The 19,823-nt window shown below is 62.5% G+C and overlaps 2 protein-coding genes across 5 annotated transcripts; both read left to right on the plus strand.

The window, feature by feature from the left end:
* The first annotated feature begins 1,467 nt into the window (after positions 1-1,467).
* ACBD4 (acyl-CoA binding domain containing 4) lies at positions 1,468-10,246 on the plus strand. 4 transcript variants are annotated; one of them, XM_049801018.1, is made up of 10 exons: positions 1,468-1,592; positions 1,701-1,821; positions 1,903-1,987; positions 2,060-2,180; positions 4,814-4,927; positions 6,144-6,250; positions 7,048-7,198; positions 8,663-8,832; positions 9,237-9,281; positions 9,640-10,246. In XM_049801018.1, exons 1-10 carry the CDS (start codon positions 1,523-1,525, stop codon positions 9,748-9,750), a joined length of 1,095 nt encoding a protein of 364 aa, XP_049656975.1. In that variant the 5' UTR covers positions 1,468-1,522; the 3' UTR covers positions 9,751-10,246. The 4 variants fall into 4 exon arrangements, with proteins under 4 accessions (XP_049656975.1, XP_049656978.1, XP_049656979.1 ...); XM_049801020.1 differs by having other exon boundaries at positions 1,511-1,581; positions 1,661-1,821; XM_049801021.1 differs by lacking the exon at positions 4,814-4,927.
* A 1,753-nt stretch (positions 10,247-11,999) lies between these two features.
* On the plus strand, positions 12,000-13,542 carry HEXIM1 (HEXIM P-TEFb complex subunit 1). Its single transcript, XM_049801023.1, has one exon. The coding sequence runs from the start codon at positions 12,276-12,278 to the stop codon at positions 13,188-13,190; it is 915 nt and encodes a 304-aa protein (XP_049656980.1). The 5' UTR covers positions 12,000-12,275; the 3' UTR covers positions 13,191-13,542.
* Positions 13,543-19,823: the final 6,281 nt, after the last annotated feature.

Raw genomic sequence — 19,823 nt, forward strand, 5'->3', positions numbered from 1 at the left:
GTGCACTGGAGCACCGTCCCATTGCACTGCCCTGGAGCATGGTCCAGCTCAGTGGTTCACTGGTGCACTGTCTCACTGCACTGACCGGGTGCACTGGAGCACTATCCCAGTGCACTATCCCAGTGTACTGGTGCACAGTCTGTGTGTAAAGTCCTGGAGCATTGCCCTGGAGCACCATCCCGGTGCACAGGTTCACTGTCTCAGTGGAGCACTGTCCCGATGCGCTGCCCAGTGCACTGTCCCATTGCACTGTCCTGGTGCACTGTCCCTGTGCACTTTCCCAATGCACTTGAGCACTGTGCTGGTGCACTGTCCAGGTGCTTTGCAGCACTGTCCTGGTGCACTGGAGCCCTGCCCTGTTGCACTGTCCCACTGCACTGTCCTGGTGCAGAGGTCACTGTCCCGGTGCATCGTTCTGGTGCACAGGCTCACTCTTCTAGTGCACAGGTCACAGTCCGGGTACACACGTCACTCTCCTGGCGCACTGTCACAGTGCACATATCACTCACCCGGTGCACAGGTCACTGTCCTGGTTCACTGTCCTGCTGCACAGGTCACTCCCCTGGTGCACAGGTCACTCTGACAGTGCACTGTCCCAGGGCACATATCACTCTCCTGGTGCACAGGATACTCTCCTGGCACAGAGGTCACAGTCCTGGTGCACAGGTCATTGTCCCGGTGCACAGGCTCACTCTGCCAGTGCAAAGGTCACTGTCCTGGTGCACCCATGGCTGTCCCGGTGCACTGTCCCAGCGCACAGGTGACTTTCTTGGTGCACATATCACTCCCCCGGTGCACAGGTCACTGTCTTGGTGCACCATCCCGCTGCACATGTCACTGTCCAGGTGCACAGGTCACTCTCCCGGTACACAGGTGACTCTCCCAGCGCATTGTCCCGGTGCACAGGCTCACTCTCCCGGTGCACAGGTCACTGTCCCAAGGCTCAGATCCCTCTCCCTGTGCACTGTCGCAGAGCACAGGTCAGTGTTCCGGTGCACTGTTCTGGTGCACTCTCCCGGTGCACATATGACCATCCCGGTGCACAGGTCCCTCTGCCGGTGCACCGTCCTGGAGGAGATACCACTCTCCCGGAGCACACGTCACTCCCCCGGAGCTCACGTCACTGTCGCGGTGCAGATACGTCACTCCCCCGGAGCACACGTCACTCCCTCCCGGTGCACCAGCCGCCCCGTGGCGGGTCCCCGCGCGCTGCCGTTCCGCCCGCGGCCCGCAAGGGGGCGCTGCGGTGGGACCGCCCCTCGCGCCCCCGGGCTGCGGCGCGTTCTCCCTTCATCCAGCAGGGGGCGCGAGCGCCGCGCCTCACCATTGGATGCGGCTCGTCGGGAGCGCGGTGGGGAGGGGGGACGGGAAAGGGGCAGGGCGGCCCGTTTCGGAAGCGGCGCGCTGATTGGGAGCGGCGGGGAGGGGCCGATGGAAGGCCGGCGCTGATTGGTCCCTGCGCTCTCCCCTCAGGGAGAGACGCTCGGGGGCCGGTGTCGGTGTCGGGGCCGGTGCCGGCGCCATGGAGGAGGCGGGTTGCGGGGCGCAGTTCCGCGCCGCCGTTCAGGTTATCCAAGGGCTGCCCCGGAGCGGTGAGTAGGGGCCGGGAACGGGGCCGGGGCGCTGCGGCCGCGGCGGCGGCCGCGGCCGCAGCGCCTCGGCCCCGCTCCCGGCTCCGCTGAGGCCGTGTCGCGTCGCAGGTTCGTACCGGCCCTCCTATGAGGAGATGCTGCGTTTCTACAGCTACTACAAGCAGGCGACGGCGGGGCGCTGCCAAGGCCCAAGGCCCGGCTTCTGGGACCCCATCGGCCGGTACAAGTGGTAAGGTCCCCGGGGGGGTTTGCCCACTTCGGGACCGGTTCACCCCACTCCTTCCCACCTCATGGCCGCTGTCGCCCGCAGGGATGCCTGGCACAGCCTGGGGAGGATGTCCAAGGAGGAGGCGATGGCGGCTTATGTGGCCGAGATGAAGAAGGTGGCCCAAAAGGTAACAGGGAGGGGGAGAGCGGCTGGGGTCGGGCGCTCAGTTGTGCCCATCGCGAGCTGCGCCCCTCCCCAGATCATTGACACGGTGCCCATGGATGAGACGACAGAGGAGATGTTCGGGTACTTCGAGCCGCTCTACGAGGTGATCCACGACATGCCCCGGCCCCCTGAGGCCTTCTTCAAGAGGAAAGGGGGTGAGTGGGAGCCGCTGCGCCCTGCTCATGCCCAGCACATCCCTCACCTCTGTGCCACACTCTTCTCTCTTGGCACATCACTTCTGCTGTTCCCTGCTTGCTTCTGCACCGGTACGGCCATCACTTCTGGGCTCTGCTCTTCCCCAGGGCACATCCTTCTGCTGCTCCCTGAGGGGGGGACAGGATGGGCACACCACCTCCCATCCAACTCCCCTGCCATGGTGCAGCTGCTGCAGAGGTGCTTGTTTGGGCACCACCAAACCAGTGTCTCTTCAAGTGAAGCAGCTGTCTCTTCAGTCTGGGCTTTCTCTTCACAAAACTTTGAGGCGAGAACTTGAGATTTGGCTTCCAAATGCCCCTTGGCCCAAATCCCTGTACACGGTAGAGCAGGGATCAGCTCCCGTGGAGTGTTGCGGCAGGGAGGCTGTGCTTTCTCTTGGCGCCGGTCCACCTCCGGGCAGGGCAGGCTGTGTACAGGGAGTCCGGGTCATCTGATGTAAACATCTGGATAGGCCAGCCAGCTTTTGCAGTGGAGTGGATGTGGAGAAACTGGGGTTGAGAAACAGGATAACTAAGACCGCCTTGTGCTAGAGAAGAGTCCTTCCCAGGCTTTTCCGTGCCTGTGGCTGCCGCCTCACGCTGGGAGGTGGCTGGGGACCTGTCCCACCCCTGGAGCAGGGCAGTCCTCAGTGTGTCTGACTTGTGAGAAGCATCTGAGGGAGTGAGGGGCTGGACGTGGTGGTTCAGAAAGGTGTCGGCTACTGTGGAGCAAACCTGCCAGCTGCACATCTGGAGGTTTGGCTGTGCCACATCTCCAGTAGATAAGCTCAGCAGCAGATGAGCTTTCAGGGTATATTCACAGCGGGTGTGTAAATTGTCAGTGCTTTGCTAATGTTGGAAGAACGTTGACAAATAGACTCGCTCCCCGACTGTCCCCAGGCATCTGTCCTGTGCCTGACAGCTACTGTCACCCCCTGCTTCCAACAAGGATGCTGAAAACGCCTTGCCTGTAAGGCTTGGCCTCAGGATGGCTGCTCCTTCCTGTGGTACCCAGGCGCTTTTGTTCTCCATTTTGATGCTGAATCCCTTTAAAAGGCAAATAGATTTGATTTTTCTCTGGAATGTAAAATCTGGGTCTAAATTCCTGGTCATTACCCACTTGGGAGTGTCCTCCTGCACTAGTGTCACTTATAAATGATGCTGTCACTTAAATCTAAACCTGGCAGCATCTGTGGAGCAAATGAGCCTGAGGTGCCTGAAACGGTGGTTTAAACCACTGAACTTCTTAAGCTGTTGAGTCATTTGTGTTAAAGGTTCTCAGACCCACCTTCAGATTTTGTGCAATTGCAGCTTTTGTTACCGATAATCCAGAGAGATGATTTTAGATGCTGCGGCGGGTGAGAGTGGAGTGTGGCAGGCAGGAGGACAGACGTGCTGCGTGGGCAGAGTCCGGGCAGGTTTGGTTTTGTTTCTTTACCAAGTCTACACACCATAAAGTGGCACATGGAACCCAAATCATGAATGGTTCAGGATCTCAACAGATCTGCAGCCAGTGGAGCTTTCACTGGTGTCTTGTAGACATAGGCCAAGACACTGAAGCAATTGGGAATCAACGATTAAGCCCTGACACACAGGCCCAGTGCTGCTCTGCCAGCCCCATGGGCACTGGGGGGGACGGTGTTGAAGCCAGGCTTGCCCTGGCGCGGTGATGTGTGAGGTGATGGGACCCTGCCTGTACCCACTCACCCCTGTGGGTCACAGCACACACACGGAGGAGAGATTTGGAAACGGTGACAGTCCTCGAGCAGAGCAGCCCTGGCGCTAACTCCTGTGTGGGGTGTGGGCTGCTCTTGTCCCCCTCAGGGGACATCTGGGCATCTGGACATCTGGGCTGGGCTTCAGGGGGGGGTCCCATGGCCGTGGATCTGCTGTGATGACAAAGGCAGGTTGGGAATGGTGGAGATGTGCAGGCGAGGTGCCCGCAGGGCAGCGTTGCCACATATCTGCCTGGCCAGAAGCAGGGAGCAAAGTCCCGGGGGCTGCTGGAAATGTGGCTGGGCTTAACCCCATGGGCTCCACGGGGCAGTGGGGAGGGCTGGATCCCCGGGCAGGCAGCTGTCTCAGGCCTTCTCTGGGATGCTGCTGCCTGCTGAAAGCCCTTGCAGGTGATGGCGGCGTGCGGCGCCTAGACAAGGCTCTCCCCAGACAACACTTCTTGCGTTGGGCTCTGTTCGTTATTGCTGGTGCACCCTGTGCCCTGCCAGGGGATGGTGGCTGTCACCCCTGGTGTTTTCCCAGCTATTGGCCAGTGCTGATCCCTCTGCCTGCTGCCGCAGGGGCTGGGGGAACGGGGAGTCCCCTGCCGCCCCTGGGTGAGCAAGATGGTCTGCACGGGGTAGAGTTTGTGTTGATTCCTGGGCTGCCGGCAAACGGACATGGGCCCCTCCATCTCTGCCAGCCGCTGTGTGTGTCTGGAGGCTGCTGGTCTGCCTGGCAGGAAGCTGGCCCCACTTCTGCATGTCCCCTAGCCATGCTGGCAGGAAAGCAGCACTGAGCCCAGCCCGCAGAGAGCCTGTGCTGCGAGGATCACCCACAATGCTTTAATTCTCCTCTGCCCCTTCCCCTCTGTGCAGGCAGTCAGGAGCGGATGGCCAGCACCAGCCAGGACGTCCCAGCAAGCAGCCCAGCTCCGGAGCGCCCAGAAGATGCCCTGCCCGGGGAGCAGCGGAATGGGCAGAACGTGCCAGGTTGGTCTCCCTGGTGCGGCCAGCAGCCGGCAGAGACCCCGCAGAGGAGGCACCAGTGACAGGGCTGGGCCTCCATCCGCCCACACAGTTGTTGGCTTCAGGCACCTCTGGTCCAACCCTGCCGCTGTTTCAGGCGTTGCCTGAGTCACGGCAAGCTGGAGCTTTTTATGGGTCCAGCTCTCAGCGCCATTCTTGATGCCAGGGTAACCCTGGGTGTGTTGGTTCGACTCTGCGTTGCTCTTACCTGTGCAAAGGGGCCTGATTCTGCTAAACCGCAGGGAGAAGGCAAGGGTATTTCCCTGTGGACTGGGAAAACGCCGCCCTGGAAGGTTCATGTTCCGGGAGGGGATGATCTCCCTCAGCTCAAGCCAAGCCCACCCCTTCCACAGCACTGGGAGCCATGGTGCTTAGCCCAGGCTCTCCCTGCCTGTGCTGTGGCTAACGCCTTGGGCCTGGCTTTTCTTGTAGGGCCCCTTGTATGCTCACCCACCCAACTGCAGTGTGCCTACCTCAAGGGCATGGGCAGCTCTCCTGACCTGGGGGGCTTCTCGCTGTGCCCTGGGTTGGGTAGGGTGCTCTGGAGAGGCGATCCTCCTGCCGCCGGCCTGGCCCTCCCCTGAGGAGCATTTATAGTCACCGAGCAAGCTGCCTGCATCCAGGCTGTGCCCATCTGAGTGTGCCCAGGCTGGCAGCACGCAGGGAGCTGGGCAGCGTCCCTGCCTGCACAGCGGGCGCACTGCCACCCCGGTGGCAGTTGGTCTTGTGCAAATGGTACCTGCTCCCTGCCAGCAGAGCTAGGGCGGTGGATCCTGCTGGAGAGGCTCCCCACTGTGCTGGGGTTTCAGCTGGCTGCCCTGGCAGCCCTCTCTCTAGGTAGGAGCTGCGCATGGGCAGATAAACCCCCCCCTAAAATGGCACTGCGTCAGGGCATGCCTGCCTGTGAGCCGGGCTCTGCGACACCGTGGGCAGGAGAAGGGGGAATTTGGTCCTTGGATTCACGGCCACAATCCGGGTGCTAGTAATAGCCCGTTCCTTCCCGCTCTGTGCCTCAGTTTCCTTCTGCCTCGCCCCATGCATGCAGATGCTGCCTTCTTGCATGCTTGCGGACCTGTTGCCTTGCGGCTGTGCGGAGCTTCTGCTGCCCTCCAGGCACTGCCGGAACACCTCTCTGCCCTGCCAGCACTGCCCATGGCTGAGCTGTCTGCTTCCCTTCCAGGAGGTGGGCTGGCTCCTGCTGCCGAGGCACTTGAGGGTAGCCAGGTGACCAGTGACTCCGAGGGGGACGTGTACTGCGATACCCTTGAGCAGATGGAGCCTGAGCAGGTAACGGAGGGCTGGGAAGCACTGGAGTCCTGCCGTACCACAGCAGAGGCTTTTCCTGCTGCCAGCCCTGCCCTGCCCGCACTGTACAGGCAGATCTCTCCGTATTGTCAGCTCCCCCAGCTCCGCACACCACCACAGCACTGCCATCCTGGGAGCCCGGTGAGACTCCCAGAACCTATGGGGCCACCTGGCTGCACCCCCTCTGTGTTTTGTGTCCCTCTTGGAGCCTGGTCCCCGTCACCAAGGGGAGGCTGAGGAGCCTGTGGTGCACCCCGGTACCACCCATGGCCCCCCTCGTTCCTGCGGTGCGGCTCCAGTGGGGCACTGGTGGGCTGCCAGGACTGAGCAAGGCCAGTAGCCCCCAGCGGGGCTGGTGCGGGTGCCTCACTTGCACCCCTGCCACTCGCTCTCTGCTCCCTGCTACCGGGCAACTCGTCTGCCGCCAGCAGCGCTTAGCATTTGAGGTGCTATGGCGAGGCTTGGCGGATCCGGTGGGCAGGAGGGAGGAAGCTGCCTGGCTGCCTGGGTTCTTCCTGGAGCTCTTTTGCCATCTTGAGCCTGGGCACCTTGCTTCCCTCTGAGGTTCTAGAGCTCTGTCACCTCCCAGACTGGGTGCTGACTGGTGTTGCTGGCATGATTTGGCTTCGCTCAACCCTGCGCACCCTCCACCAGCAAAAATGCCACCAGAGGGTAGGGGGAGAGACGCCACCACTGCCCTGGCATCACCTGCTGTCACCCTGCAGCCCCCGGGGAGGGGAGCGGGGGTCTCAGGGCCCTTCTTCTCTCCCCTCGCGCAGGCTGGGCAGCCGCTGGGTCTCTCCCCGAATGGTGTCCAGGCTGGGCCTGAGCCCCCAGTGCCCCGCAACGCTGGGCAGGGAGAGCGGGGTGAAGGAAGAAGACTAGAGGGGAGGAGCAGCGCTGGCCTCACAGCCCTTGGCTCCGAGAGAGGTGGGTGCAGCGTTTGGCTCCTGCGCGCCTTCCTGCTGCTCCCTCCCCACCTCCCAGCAAGCAGGGCTGGACGTCGGGGGTTGTGCAGGGGCTGAGTGGAGAGGTGAGGGTCTGCGACCACCAACAGGGAACAGTTTGGCTCCAGCACGCATGGGGGGGGGGGATCATTCAGTAGCCACAAGAAGTCCTGAGCATCCATTCTCTTTACCCCTTGGTCCCCAAGCAGTTTGGTGTATTTACCCCTCCAGGACACATCCCCCATGTTGCCCGTTTCTTGCAACGCTGCTAAATTGCCTAAATTTGGAGGACGCTCTGCTGGCTCCTCTCCAGCAGTCGGGTGGGGCGTGCAGGTCCCCGTCTGCCTGTGCCCAGCTCCTGCCCGTGGTCCCTGCTGCCCGCATCTCTGCCCGGTGCCTTTGGATGTGGGTGGTGCTGGGTGGGGGGTGAGCTCTCCTTGGGAGGGGAGTGGGTGAAGCTGGGCCCTGTGTCCCTGGAGGCACGGGTCCCAGGGACGCCCTGCTCCCATGGTACCACTCGCTTAACACCACCCACCGCTGCTGCTGGTGTTTGGGGACAACCAGGCCCCGAGCTGTGCTGCTGCGGAGCGCAGACGAGGATCCTCCTGCCAACCTCTGCGGCTCTCCCCAGACACGTCCTGAGGGGCTTTCTGTTCCAGGGTGGCATCGCCACTCTCACCCATGGGACAGCAGGGGTGCTGCCGCAGCCTCACCTGGGCACAGCCCACCCATCTCACCCTTATCTTCCCCCCCCCCCCCGTTGATGTTTCTGCAAACCATCCTGGGCTGCTTGACCTTGGGAGTTAACTTGTAACGAGGCCGATAAAGCCGGGCTGGGCTGTCCCCCAGGTGCCAGTGTGCACAGGGCCTGGCAGCAAGCCCCTGCCTGCCTCCTGCTCGCAGGGTGGATTATCCGGGTGTTTGCCGGGCTGCAGCCAGGCTCGTTTGGGGCCTTCGCTGAGCCCGAGGGCCTGGCAGGGAGGCAGCTGCGCAGGCAAGGCATCCTGCCTGGCGTTCAGCATCCCGCCTTCGCCAGGTGAAGCGAGGTGACCCACGTGCACTGCCGCATCGGTGGGCCGGAGGTCCCCCACTGCGCTGGGGGGACATGGTGGTCCGTGTCCCCGGGGACAGGCCCGATGCTGGCTGGTGGAGGGGGATGTGGGCCACCGGGCTGGGCTGGGAGCTCCCACCTCTGCCTGGAGCAGCTGTGGTGCAGGCAGAGCCGGCAGCGTGTGGGCAGCCCACGGTGTGGTGCAGGCACCTGAGGAGATCCATTCATTGCTGGCCGTTGGGCGACAGCGTAGAGAGCGAGCCATGCCAGCCCTGGGGGTCCTCGCGGAGCATGAGGCCGTGCTCAGCCTGCCCTGCCCGATCCAGGCAGCGCTGCCACATGTGCTGTGTGCCTGCCCCACCACCTCTGAGCAGCGCCCGTCTTTGTGCCCCACAGATCTTTGCCTTGCCAGAGGAGAGCAGGACACTGGGAGCGCCCCTGAGCTCACCCTGGGGCTGCCGGTGGAGCTGGATGCCCGCGTGGCCAGCACCGTCCGAGCCCTGCAGGATGACATGCGTCGAGTGTTGGAGCGCCTGAGCGAGCTGGAGACGCTCGCCTCCGCGCAGGTACATGCCAAGCCACGCAGGGAGCCACCACGCGCCGAGGCTGGCTGGCAGGGCCGCGATTCCCTGATTTGGTGTACCCCAAGCCGGCAGGGCTTGGCTCCGGTCCCTGCAAACAAGCAGCCTGGGGTGGCCCAGGTGCGGAGAGACCTTGGAGTTTGGTGACATATCCTGGCAGGGTGAAAGCTGGTGCTGCTCTGATCTGCCCCGAGGTGCAGGCAGGGAGCCGCTGCCCCCGTCATTCCCATTGCCCCTGGGGTCCCAGCCTGGCTGCAGTGTCCCGATCCCTCGCAGGAGCCCTAAGTGGGCTCGCTTCTCCCTGTTCCCTCCCTCAGAGGGGGACGTGGAGGCTGGAAGGGGGAGGTGCGCAACCCCGCCTGCACCCCAAACCCTCTCTTGTCTTGCAGGGGGATGCAGCTGGGACCGACCCTGGCCAGCCGTTTGCCCCGCAGGTGAGTTGGAGGTGGAGGCGGCGCTGGGTGGTGGCCATGCTGCCCCACGCTGCCTGCCCCAAGGGGCCTGGCTGCCCGATGGCCCCTGGGGGCCTGGAGATGCAGCGTGGAGGGGGGTAGGTCAGGGAAAGGTCCCTCAGCTGGGAAGCAGGTGACATCCCTGGCACGTCCCCAGCGTCTGGGCACCAAGGACGACGGCGTTAATGCAAGATCTCCACAGGATGACAGATGTGACAGTGGCCCGCTGCCACCTGCCTTTCAGCGGAGGGCTGGGGGGGGATGTTTGGTCACACCGGTGACACCTTTGTCCCCCTCCCCACGCTGCCTCTCTCTCTCTCTCTCTCTCCCCCTTCCCCAGGCAACGTCCCTGTGGCCCCTGCCTGTTTCCCCACGCACTCTGCTCTTCCTCGTCACCTGGCCCTTCATCACCCAGTGGCTGCTGCGCCGCTGGCAGGGCAGGAAGAGGTGACCGCTGTGTCCCCGCTGCCACCGCCGGCCCCGAGACGGGGCGCAGGACAGCCCCGCCGGGCCACCACCACCCCTCCTTCCCCATCCTGCTTAGCACGAGCCGGGGAAGCGCCACAGGATTGACGAGGGAACGGCCTCACCCAGCCACGGGGGCTCCTGCAGGCCGGGACCCCAACCCCGAGGGAAGGGGAGCCACCGCGCACCACCAAGAGCCACCGTCACTCTCAGGGTCTCGCCAGCACCGCCAGGATGGCCAAGGGACCAGCCGTCCACAGGGAGCAGGTTGTGGGATGGCCCCAGTGCCCCAACCGGGATCCCGGGGGATCCCCTCGCTACCACGCACAGACGGACCGGTTGCCCACCGGCACTGCCGCCCCGCTGCTGGACGGTTTGGGGGGGGGGTGATGACGCAGCCACCGTCCCTGTCCCCAGAGACCAGTTCCATGAAGTGCTTGAACGTCTGAACCTGCCTGAATTAAAGTTGCCTTTTCAGTCCAGCCCGGGCTGCCTGCCGCCCTGCCGCGGGGAGGGGATGGGACAGCCGTCACCAGGGTCACCCCGCTCCGGCCTGGCCATCCCGCTGTCCCCGCAGCGGGCAGAGGTGGCAGCTGCCCGTCCCTGCCCCCCCCCCCCCCCCCGGTGCGGCGGAGGGGGGCCCTGTCCCCAGACCCCAACCACTCCTCCCACGCCGGTCCCCGTCCGAACGTTGTCACCAGTGCCACGGCGGGTGGGGGCGGCTCCCGGTGCAGGTGGGATCCCGCAGGCCGAGGCCTCTGGTGCCGCCGGGCCGCTGCCAGCACCTCCCGTCCCGCTTCGGGTGACCGGCCGCCGGGGGCTGTCACCGGGGGGAACCCTCCGCCCGGGCCGCGCTTCCGGACGGGGCAGGCGGCGGCCTCCTGCCCCCCCCCCCCGGGGGGTGGTTGTCGGGGACCCCCCCTCGCCCCGGCGGTGCCACCCCGGGGGTCCCCGGCGGCCGCTTCCCCCAGGCCCTCCCGCCGCCGTCGGGCCGGGGGTGTGGGGGGGGCTGGGCAGGGCCGGCCCCCCCGCCCCCGTGCTGCTGCCACAGAGGGTGACATGGCCCCCCCCCGGCGGCCTGTCCGCCACCCCCTTGGCCACGGATCCCCCGTGGACTGACCCACCCCCTCCCTGGGTCCCCAGGTCGCGTGTCTCACAGGGGAGCCCCCCCATGCCCCCCCCCGCAGCCGTGGGTCCCCCCACGGCCCCCCCCCAGCCACGGATCCCCGTAGCCCCCTTCAAGGCCGTGGGTCCCCGGGGCTGCCGCCCCCCATGACTCCCCCATAGCTCAGCCCCGCCACCGGCCGTGGGGCCCCAGGGACCGTGGCGGGGGGGCACAGCGCCACTGTGGGGGTGGCAGGACCGGGACCAGGCCGCGGGCTGCCCTGCCCCCCACTTCTCCTCCCCCCTCACCCCCCAGCGCGGACGCGGGCGGACCCAGGCGTCCGGGAGCGCAGCTCCGCGCCGCCCCTGAAAAAAAGGACGCGGTGCCTTTAAGGAGGGACTTCTTTCCGCTTAGGTTTGTTTACATCTTCCTCCGCGCGGTCGCAGAACCGCCGCACCCAGCGCGGCTCCGGGATTCCTCCGCCCGCCCCCCCCTCAGGCCTCCCCCTCACCACCCCCCCGCCCCCGCTCTGGGCCGGGCCTCCCCGCCGCCCGGCCCGTTACAGCCCCGCCGGCCTAGGGCCGGGTCGCGGCCGGGACGGAGGTTCAGCAGCACCGCCCGGCGACCCCTCCACGGCGCGGGGACTCCTTTCGGGCCGCCCCACGAGCTCGCCACGGGGGGGGGGGGAGGCGGGGGCGCTGCCCTCGGCGAGGCCCTGAAGGTCGCGAGGCGCGCGCGGCCCCGCGCACGGGGGCGCCCCTCCGCTCGTGGTACGGCCCTGCCCCGCCCCCGCCCCTCCGGATTGGCGGCGCCGCGCGCGAGTGACGTCCGGCGCCGCCAATCGCGGCTCCCCTCCCCGCCCCTCGCGGCGGCCAGGGGGCGGTGCCCGGCGGGCAGGCCCGCCCTCCGCGCCCGCCGATTGGGCCGCGGGGCGGCACTGCCCGCGCGCGGGGAGCCGTAGTGGCGGCGGCGGGCGCGCGGTCGGGCAGCGGCGGGGGGCGGGGCTCTGCGGGTCCCGGCGTGCCGCGGGGCGGGGCGGGCAGCGCGCGTGCGCGGGGCGGGGCGGGGCGCGCGGGGGTACATAAGACGAGGGAGCGGGCGGGGAGCGGCAGTCGGGAGCAGGCGGCGGCGGCGGCGGGTGGAGGCGTGGGGCGGGGTGCGGCTAGGGGGGAGGCGGCGGCGGCGGCGCGTGCCATGCGCGCGGGGGGGCGGGCCCAGCGGCGTTAACCCCTCGGCGACCGGCGGCAGTGACACCCCCCCCCGGGGCCTCGGCCCCGCGCCATGGCCCGGGCGGCCTGAGGGGGGGTGGGGGTGTAAGGGGCGGGGGCGGGGGGGAGGCCGAGGGTCGGCGGCGGCCCGATGCGCCGCGGGTAGCTCCCGTCCCTGAGGGAGCGGAGCCGAGAGCCATGGCCGACGCGGCGGCGGTCGCCGAGCCGGAGCCGGGGCCGGAGCCCCAGCGCGAACCGGAGCCCCAGCCGGAGCCCGAGCCGGAGCCCGAGCGCGGCGGCGCGCCGGCGGCGGACGGGGAGGCCGGTCGGCTGCCGCCCCCCGGGGCGGAGGAGGCGGCGGCGGCGGCGGAGGGCGCGGGCGGCGCCGAGGGGCGGCCGGCGGCGGGCGGAGCGGCGCGTCCCGGCCTGGGCCCGCGGTACCGGTCGTCCGTGGGTCGCACCGAGGAGTGGCCGGTGAAGAAGAAGCACCGCCGGCGGCCGTCGAAGAAGAAGCGGCGCTGGAAGCCCTACTCGAAGCTGAGCTGGGAGGAGAAGCAGCAGTTCGACGAGCGGCAGAGCCTCCGCGCCTCCCGGCTGCGCGCCGAGATGTTCGCCAAGGGGCAGCCGGTGGCTCCCTACAACACCACGCAGTTCCTGATGGAGGACCACGACCAGGAGGAGCCCGACCTGAAAACCGGGCTGTACCCGCGGCGAGCGGCCGCCAAGTCGGACGACACGAGCGAGGAGGATTTCCTGGAGGAGGCGGCGGAGGAGGACGGGGGCAGCGACGGGATGGGGGGGGACGGCAGCGAGTTTCTGCAGAGGGACTTCTCGGAGACCTACGAGCGGTACCATGTGGAGAGCCTGCAGAACATGAGCAAGCAGGAGCTGGTGAAGGAGTACCTGGAGCTGGAGAAGTGCCTCTCCCGCATGGAGGAGGAGAACAACCGGCTGAGGATGGAGAGCAAAAAACACGGCGGGGAGACGGCAGAGACGGCGCGGCTGCGGCAGCTGGAGCTGGAGGTGGACAGGTTGCGAGCGGAGAACCTGCAGCTGCTGAAGGAGAAGGACCTGCCCCGGCAGGAGAAAGGCCCCTGCAAGCTGGGGGAGTGACGCTGGGGGGCGGGGGGTACGGGGGGGGCTTTTTACAGTGGTGGGGTGTAACATTCTATACATCTGTACAGAGACGCCGCGGACCCTTTTTAACGGGAATAAAGCGCAGCAGGGGAGCGGGGGGGGGGCCGGGAGCTGCCGAGGCCTCTCCCCCCCCCCCCCCCTCTTTTTTAGGTGGCTGTGAGGGGGCGAGGGGTGGGAGGGTTGATGTGTTGGTGATACTTGGTTTATGATTTATTTTTTTTTGTGTCTAAACAAAAACAAAAAAGATCCCCAGGAAAGCTGTAAATTGGCCAAAACTGACTATAAAAAATTATAGAGGTCTAATAAATTTAATTACTTGTAACTGTAACGGTTTTGGTGTGATTTCTAGAAGATATTCGGAACGGCATTCCAGAAGGGAATACATTTTGGGTTATTTTTGTGATAACTGGTCTATGGTGGTGTCTGATTAAAACTAGCTGTAGTTTCTCACTTAACCCTTTTTGTTATTTTTTTTTTCCCCTGCTTATTTTAAATTCTAAGCCTGCTCAATCAGCTGCAATGGTTAAAAATACCTGGAAAAAGCGATAACAGCTCTTAATGTGTATGATGGATGCTGCTGACACCTCTCTAACCTACTAAGCCAAAGTATGTTTCTTTGCCTAAAGGCTTGCTTAAACTTAACTCTCTTTCCTCCCAGGTCAGTTAACTGAGATCTGGGCAAAAACTGCCAAAAAATATACTTCTAAGCTACAAGTGAGGGGGAAAAAAAACGTAAAAGTTTTGGAGCAGCCCAGGGAAAAGTTTTGGTAGTCAGCACTTGACCTCTGAAATGGCTGACGAGGAGGAATCGGTGGAAGGTGAATGTGACAGCTCAACCTTTTACTTCCCTGCTGCTGTACCTGAGAGGGGGAAGGAGAAGAAAAAACAAGTAGAAGGTCCAGGCAGCTGTGGGTTTTTTTGAAGGGAAAACAGGTAAATCAAAGGGCAAAGTAATGGAGGGGCCAGAGTCTGCTCTGGTTTGTGCTGTGGTGTAATCGATGGCAATTGGGCTCAGAACTGGGAGTGTGCGTTAATGAGACTTGTACCTGGAGAGCCAGGGGGATCAGCTGGGGGACACCCCACTCCCCACCCCCTGCCACCTCAGGCTACAGCAGGAGGGAAAAATGGCCTTTTATGAAAAATTAGAGGGGCTGAGATCTGGGGGAGGAGAAGACAAAGGTGCCCCCAGCACTGCTCTGCTCAGGGTGGGCAGCGCAGGCGGGTTTATACAAAATCGGGGGGTTTAAAGTGGCTGCAGCCAAGGGACTTGGCTTTAGGGATCACGCCAGGTTTTTAACATGAGCCTGGCAAAAAGCAGCCTGCTCTTGGGCGTACGCTGGCATCGATGGGCAGGAAAAAAGGAAACTATTCAAGGGCTACTCACTCAAGAGCCCAGTAGCCACCCGCGCTCCCTTCCCCTCTGCCATGACATCATCCGGCGGAGCCAGCGCCCGGTGCAGCTGAGGAGGGAGGCACCGCCGCGCCGCCCCGAGCCAGACCGGCGGCAAGGCACGGTGAGAGGTAACGAGTTAATCAGGATCTCGCTGGCTGGGAAGAGCGGCGCCGAACCCTGCGTCCTGCTCGTTCATCCCAGGCACTTCTTTCCAGAGATTTATTTCCCCCTGTGAGCGATTCCCTCTCTGTATCCGTGCTGCCCGCGATTCTCGTTTTCTTCTGGGGCAGGACAATCGCAGGCGCGTGTCCGACGGCACTAACTCCGGTGGTAGGTGCTACACTTCACAAGTACCATGAAATGTAGTTCTTAGCACCTGGTGAATGTGAAAAACTTAATGCAAGGAAATATGATTAGTCAAATGTAGCACGGTGGTTGTTACAGAGTGATGGCTGTTACCAAGTTTAGCACACCCACAGGGTTTGCCCTCCATCTACTTACCCCAAACTTGTTACATTTAACTCCTAAGAATAAATCATTTATCTGCAAATGCTTTAACAAATAGAACTTTAAAAAAAAAACCCAAAACAAAATACCCTAACGATCAACTCTCCAACCTGCTTTGACTCCACCACTTTTTCTACTTCATTCTGTGCTCTGTTCTAATGAGAACGAGTCTTCATACGAACCAGGTTACCTCCAATCCCCACTTCAGAAGGTGTTTAAGAACAGCAGGTCTCCCAGCATAGGCTCGTTCCAGCTCCTGCATCCAAACCTCCTGGCAGACGCAGACCGATGGCATTTGGGGACCTTTGAAACCTCTGAGTGGATCAGTAACAGACAGGGAGCTCGTCCCCACTTCGCCTTCCTGGCCGAGGGGAGAGCTTGCCTGCCTGAGCCTCCCCGTGAGCTCTGGAGCCTGGCTTAGAGTTAGTCCGGAGGAGACGAGCTCAACTGCAGCTCAACTGTTTGAGAGGAACAAATAAAATCTTAGAGATCGTCAGAGATAAAGGTGCCGCAGAGCTGGCTGTGATGTGGTATCAAAGGGCAGCAATTAGTCCCTCCTGACAAGAAGGCAGCGCGCTGTCTTAACTAGTTGAGGGCAAGTACCTCCCTGGAGGGCAAGGCAGCCTCGCCTGCCAAACCTTTGAAGCACATCCCTTCTCTCGCTGCCACACTTTGGTCTTTCCTGGGTTGTTTGAGCCAACTGGCCTTTATTCCGGCTCCTCCAGTGAGCCCAGGAATGCCGCTGGCACAGCAGCACCCCTCCGATCTCCCTGAACGGGCTGCGCCTCGGCGCAGAGCCCGTGGCTGCACGAATCTGCCTGTCGGAGCTCCTGCTTGTCCCGACTGTGGGACCGAGCAGTAGGAAAGGGCTCGCTGCCGCTCTGCTGGCTGCAGGAGGACAACAGCGATGCCAGCTTTGCAGCAAGCAGCCTGAGAAACACGGGGCGTATAGAGACCATCTTGGCTAAAGGGTTTCCCACTTGCTGAGGAAAAGACTGCATTTCTGTCCTAGGGATAGGTAGAAATTATTGCACTAATACAAAAGAAAATGGGACTAAAACATCCCACCAGCAGTTACGGCCATTCTTCTTCGATGCGGGGTGAAGCAGCATACGGACAGACCAGTTCCCTGAAAACACTGCTGGCTGCAAGAAAATAAAAAAAAAGGAAGTAGTCCATCTTAAACAGCCCATGAGTGCTGCAACATTGGTGTGAAGTGAAACCCAAATCCTGCCCCTTAACACCGGCTGAAGAGAATGTGCAGCTTGCCTTCCCTCACGGTCTGAAGAAGTTTCAAGGAGCAGGTTGCTGGTACTCACTGGCATGGCAATTAGGTCCCGAAGTCCGTTAAACCCAGCCGTTTGATGTTCCAGGTTTTATAAAGCAGGGACATGATGCTGACAATAACACTCTTGTCCTGCCTACAACTTAACTTGCACTAATTGCATTTAATTTTGTTAGCTTTACATTCTGAGGATATACTTACACAGCTGTTTGGGATATCCTGGTGATTCTCTTGTGTCACACAGTAAGCAGCATTTTGTTAAAAACAAAAAAGAAAAAAAAAAAAGAGGAGAATCTGCAGCACAGTGAGCCCTGCACACGGAAGAGGTTTTACGGCGCCCACCGACGAGGCCATCGCCGAAAAGCTGGCAGCTTTTGGTCCATCTGCAACACACCAAACCCTGGCTGTTAGGATCAGGCCCATCATATTCACTCCCTTCCTGCTCCCACCCTACAAAAAACCCTCTAACAACCCAGGTAGGTGCCAAGGCATGCAGCTTGAATGAAGCATAGCCCTGATTAGTTTGGCAAAATCAACTTGAAATGAGATCTTCAGCTGTCGAGCGCGTGCAGAGACGCACACGACAATAAACCTCCCAGCTTTTACAATGCAGCAATTTATAAAAATATGAAGCTTCAGAGTTCAGGACCTAATAAAGCAACGTGGGAGTTGAAAATTGTCAGCAGAGTCATAACAACAAAGCATCTGCTTCAAAAAAAAGAACACCAAGTGCATAAATGTAAAATAATCTGGTTTTTAACTGGAAAAGTCCACATTTGACAGTGCAATCCGTGCTTATACCAGAAGCCTCCAAAATCTCACTGTTTTACATCTAAACCAAGTCCTGTTAATACCAGGGGATGAGCTGGCATTATCTGCCTTTCAGAGAGGGAAGAAAACGTGGCCGAGTCACTTGCTTAAAGAAATTCGGCCTGTAACGCAGCCAGGAACTCAACCCAGGCTACCAGCTGCCCCCAGCCTCACCGCTCATCAGGGAACTGAGCACAGAGGCTGCTGTCAGCTCAAAAAACTCCCTGGTGCTGAGTTTTTGGTTTTTGTTTTAAAAAGAGGTGTGGGGTTTTTTTGGTTTTTGTGGTTTTTTTTTTTTAAAAACCAGGCTTTCTTTGACTTTGCACAGGAAAAAAAACCCACTCGGTTATTTCCACAGCCCCTCATAGCCACCAGCCAGAGGAGTGGCATTTATAACTCAAAGACAAGGTTCACTCCAGTTTATTATCAGCTTGAAAAGTTATCCCTTCGGCCCTGGCAACAGGCAAATGCTTTTGTTTTTAAGTGTCTCCAAGCACCACAGCAGTAACTGCTGCCTTGGTAGATGGCAGCAGGCGAGGGGAGGCCATATTAACTGCGATCCACTGGATCCAGCCAGGGAGAACCCCCTCCGGGAATCCAGCCGTGGTTTGGCTGAAATGTGTGAAACAAAGGATTAAATTCGAGGGACTATCTTTTTCCCGGACGTGGTGTATTAAAAGGCTGTCGTGCGATGGCACGGCAGACAACAAGCAGCTTCCAGCCTTCCAGGAAATGTGTTTCCTAACCCAAATTTCACTTTCAATATAAAACTGCGCTGCTCCTCCCCACTTTGTGCCTACCGGGGGTCCGCCAGAAACCAGCCCTGCAGGGAGCTCGGGCTGCTGCTGTCGAGCAACGTTCAAATACTACTGTTTAACTCGGGTTTTGCTAGAAAAACACCCCCCCACACACACCCAGCATTACAGGTGAGGCCGCAGCCGAGGCGACACTTGCCAGCGGAGCCACGACGCGAAAATCCGCGCAGCCCGGGCCGGGCCCGGCCTCCCCCCGCCCCACCGCGCACTCAGACCCCGGACGAGGCCCCGGAGCCGGTCCGAGCCTCTCCCGGCTCCAAACGAGGCGCTCCCGGCAGTGGACGGGGTCCCCCCCCGCCCCATCCCCAGAGCCCTGACAGGGGGAGCGGCCGGAGACGGGCGCGGCGCCGCCGCCGCCGCCCACCTCGGGGCCGGCGGGGAAACCCGTGCTCCGCTCCCGGGGAAAGGGAGACCCGGTCGGGCCGTCCCGCGCTCTCTTGCTCTGCGCCGCGGAGGATCCCCCCCTGCCGGTCCACCGGCCGCTCACCGGCCTCGCCGCGCCGCGCACCCCCGCCTCCGCGGCGGGCAGCGAGGCCCGGAGCCAGCCTCCACACACACAAAATGGCGGCCGCCGCTCGACCGCCATAGCCGGCGCCTCGGCCCTGGCGCCCTTCCGCCAATCACGTACCACCGTGCCGCTGCTTGACGGCTTGGCGGAGCCAATAGAAACGAGAGCGCAGAGGAAGAGGAGGGGCGCGCCTCCGCCGCGCAGCCTTCTGGGGGTTGTAGTCCCCCGCCGCGGCAGGGCGGCCGGCACAGGGCGGCCGCAGACTCGCTGTCCCATGATGCCGAGTGGCCCCACCCCGAGAGCGCCGCATCCGGGCGCGGCGCGTTGCCATGGCGATGGGCGGGGAGGGGCCGCCCGGGGGCTGAGGAGGGGGCCGGTCCCGGCCCCGGCCCCGGCCCCGGTCCCCGTTTCCCTGCCCGGCTGCCGCCGCGGGGGCGGGGGACCCGGTACCGAGGGCGAGCTCCCGCAGGCCCCGGTGCCACCGGGCGTCCTGCAGAGCGGCGGGGGCCCGGCGCTGCGGGCCCTGCCCGGGCTCCCCGGAGCCCCTCGGCGGGGGCAGCGCCTCGGTTGGGCCGTCACGACCCGTCAGGCTCCGGGGAGGAGGTTTATTGGCCGGGATAGAGACACTGAAATCCGGCCCTGGCTGCGGCCCGGCTCGGCGGTGGCACAGGGGGCCGAGACCTTGCTCAAGCGGCCTGTGCGGGGCTTGGGGGCCTCCAGGAAGGTGCCTGGCTCGAATGGGGGGTGCCCGGCTCCAAATGGGGGGACCCCAGCTCTAGGCTAGGCCTTCTTGCTTCAGCTGTCTGGCGCTTAACTCTTTAATGCCTCTCTCCTCCTTCAGAACTGTTCCCGGATGGCAATTAGCAGACACAGATGGCAATTACCGGACACGTCTCCCCGTGGGGAACGTGGCCCCTTCGGCCGGCAAGGCGAGAGCTCAGCATACTCCGGAGGTGGCGGTTCTCGCCCCAAATTGCCTCTCTGCCCAATTCCAGCTCTGCCGCCTCCTCCCAGGGTGAGCCTAGGCTCCATCTTGGATCTCAAGGAGAGGAGCAACCCAAAGAGCAAAGGCGATGAGCTTTTTCAAGCGTCTTCTCCAGATTTTTCCCAAAGCTGCCGTTCTCACCTCTGGCACTGGTAACGCTCCTCGCAGGCCGCCTTGATGGCTGAGCCGTGGGTGTTACAGATGGGTTTTTCAGTCTGCAAGTATGGAAGGGAATAACGTGTATTTTGGGGATCAGGACACATAAAAGGCGAAAAATAAGCAACAAATCTTGCATAAAGGCAAAAA

The sequence above is a fragment of the Accipiter gentilis genome, chromosome 5 (genome assembly GCF_929443795.1).
Source record: "Accipiter gentilis chromosome 5, bAccGen1.1, whole genome shotgun sequence".
Taxonomy (NCBI): domain Eukaryota; kingdom Metazoa; phylum Chordata; class Aves; order Accipitriformes; family Accipitridae; genus Astur; species Astur gentilis.

Coding starts and splice junctions, on each gene's coding strand:
- ACBD4 (XM_049801018.1), top strand. CDS start 1,523: ATGGAGGAGGCGGGTTGCGGGGCGCAGTTCCGCGCCGCCGTTCAGGTT. Junction 2,181..4,813: donor CTTCTTCAAGAGGAAAGGGG/GTGAGTGGGAGC, acceptor CCCTCTGTGCAG/GCAGTCAGGAGCGGATGGCC. Junction 6,251..7,047: donor AGCAGATGGAGCCTGAGCAG/GTAACGGAGGGC, acceptor CCCCTCGCGCAG/GCTGGGCAGCCGCTGGGTCT.
- HEXIM1 (XM_049801023.1), top strand. CDS start 12,276: ATGGCCGACGCGGCGGCGGTCGCCGAGCCGGAGCCGGGGCCGGAGCCC.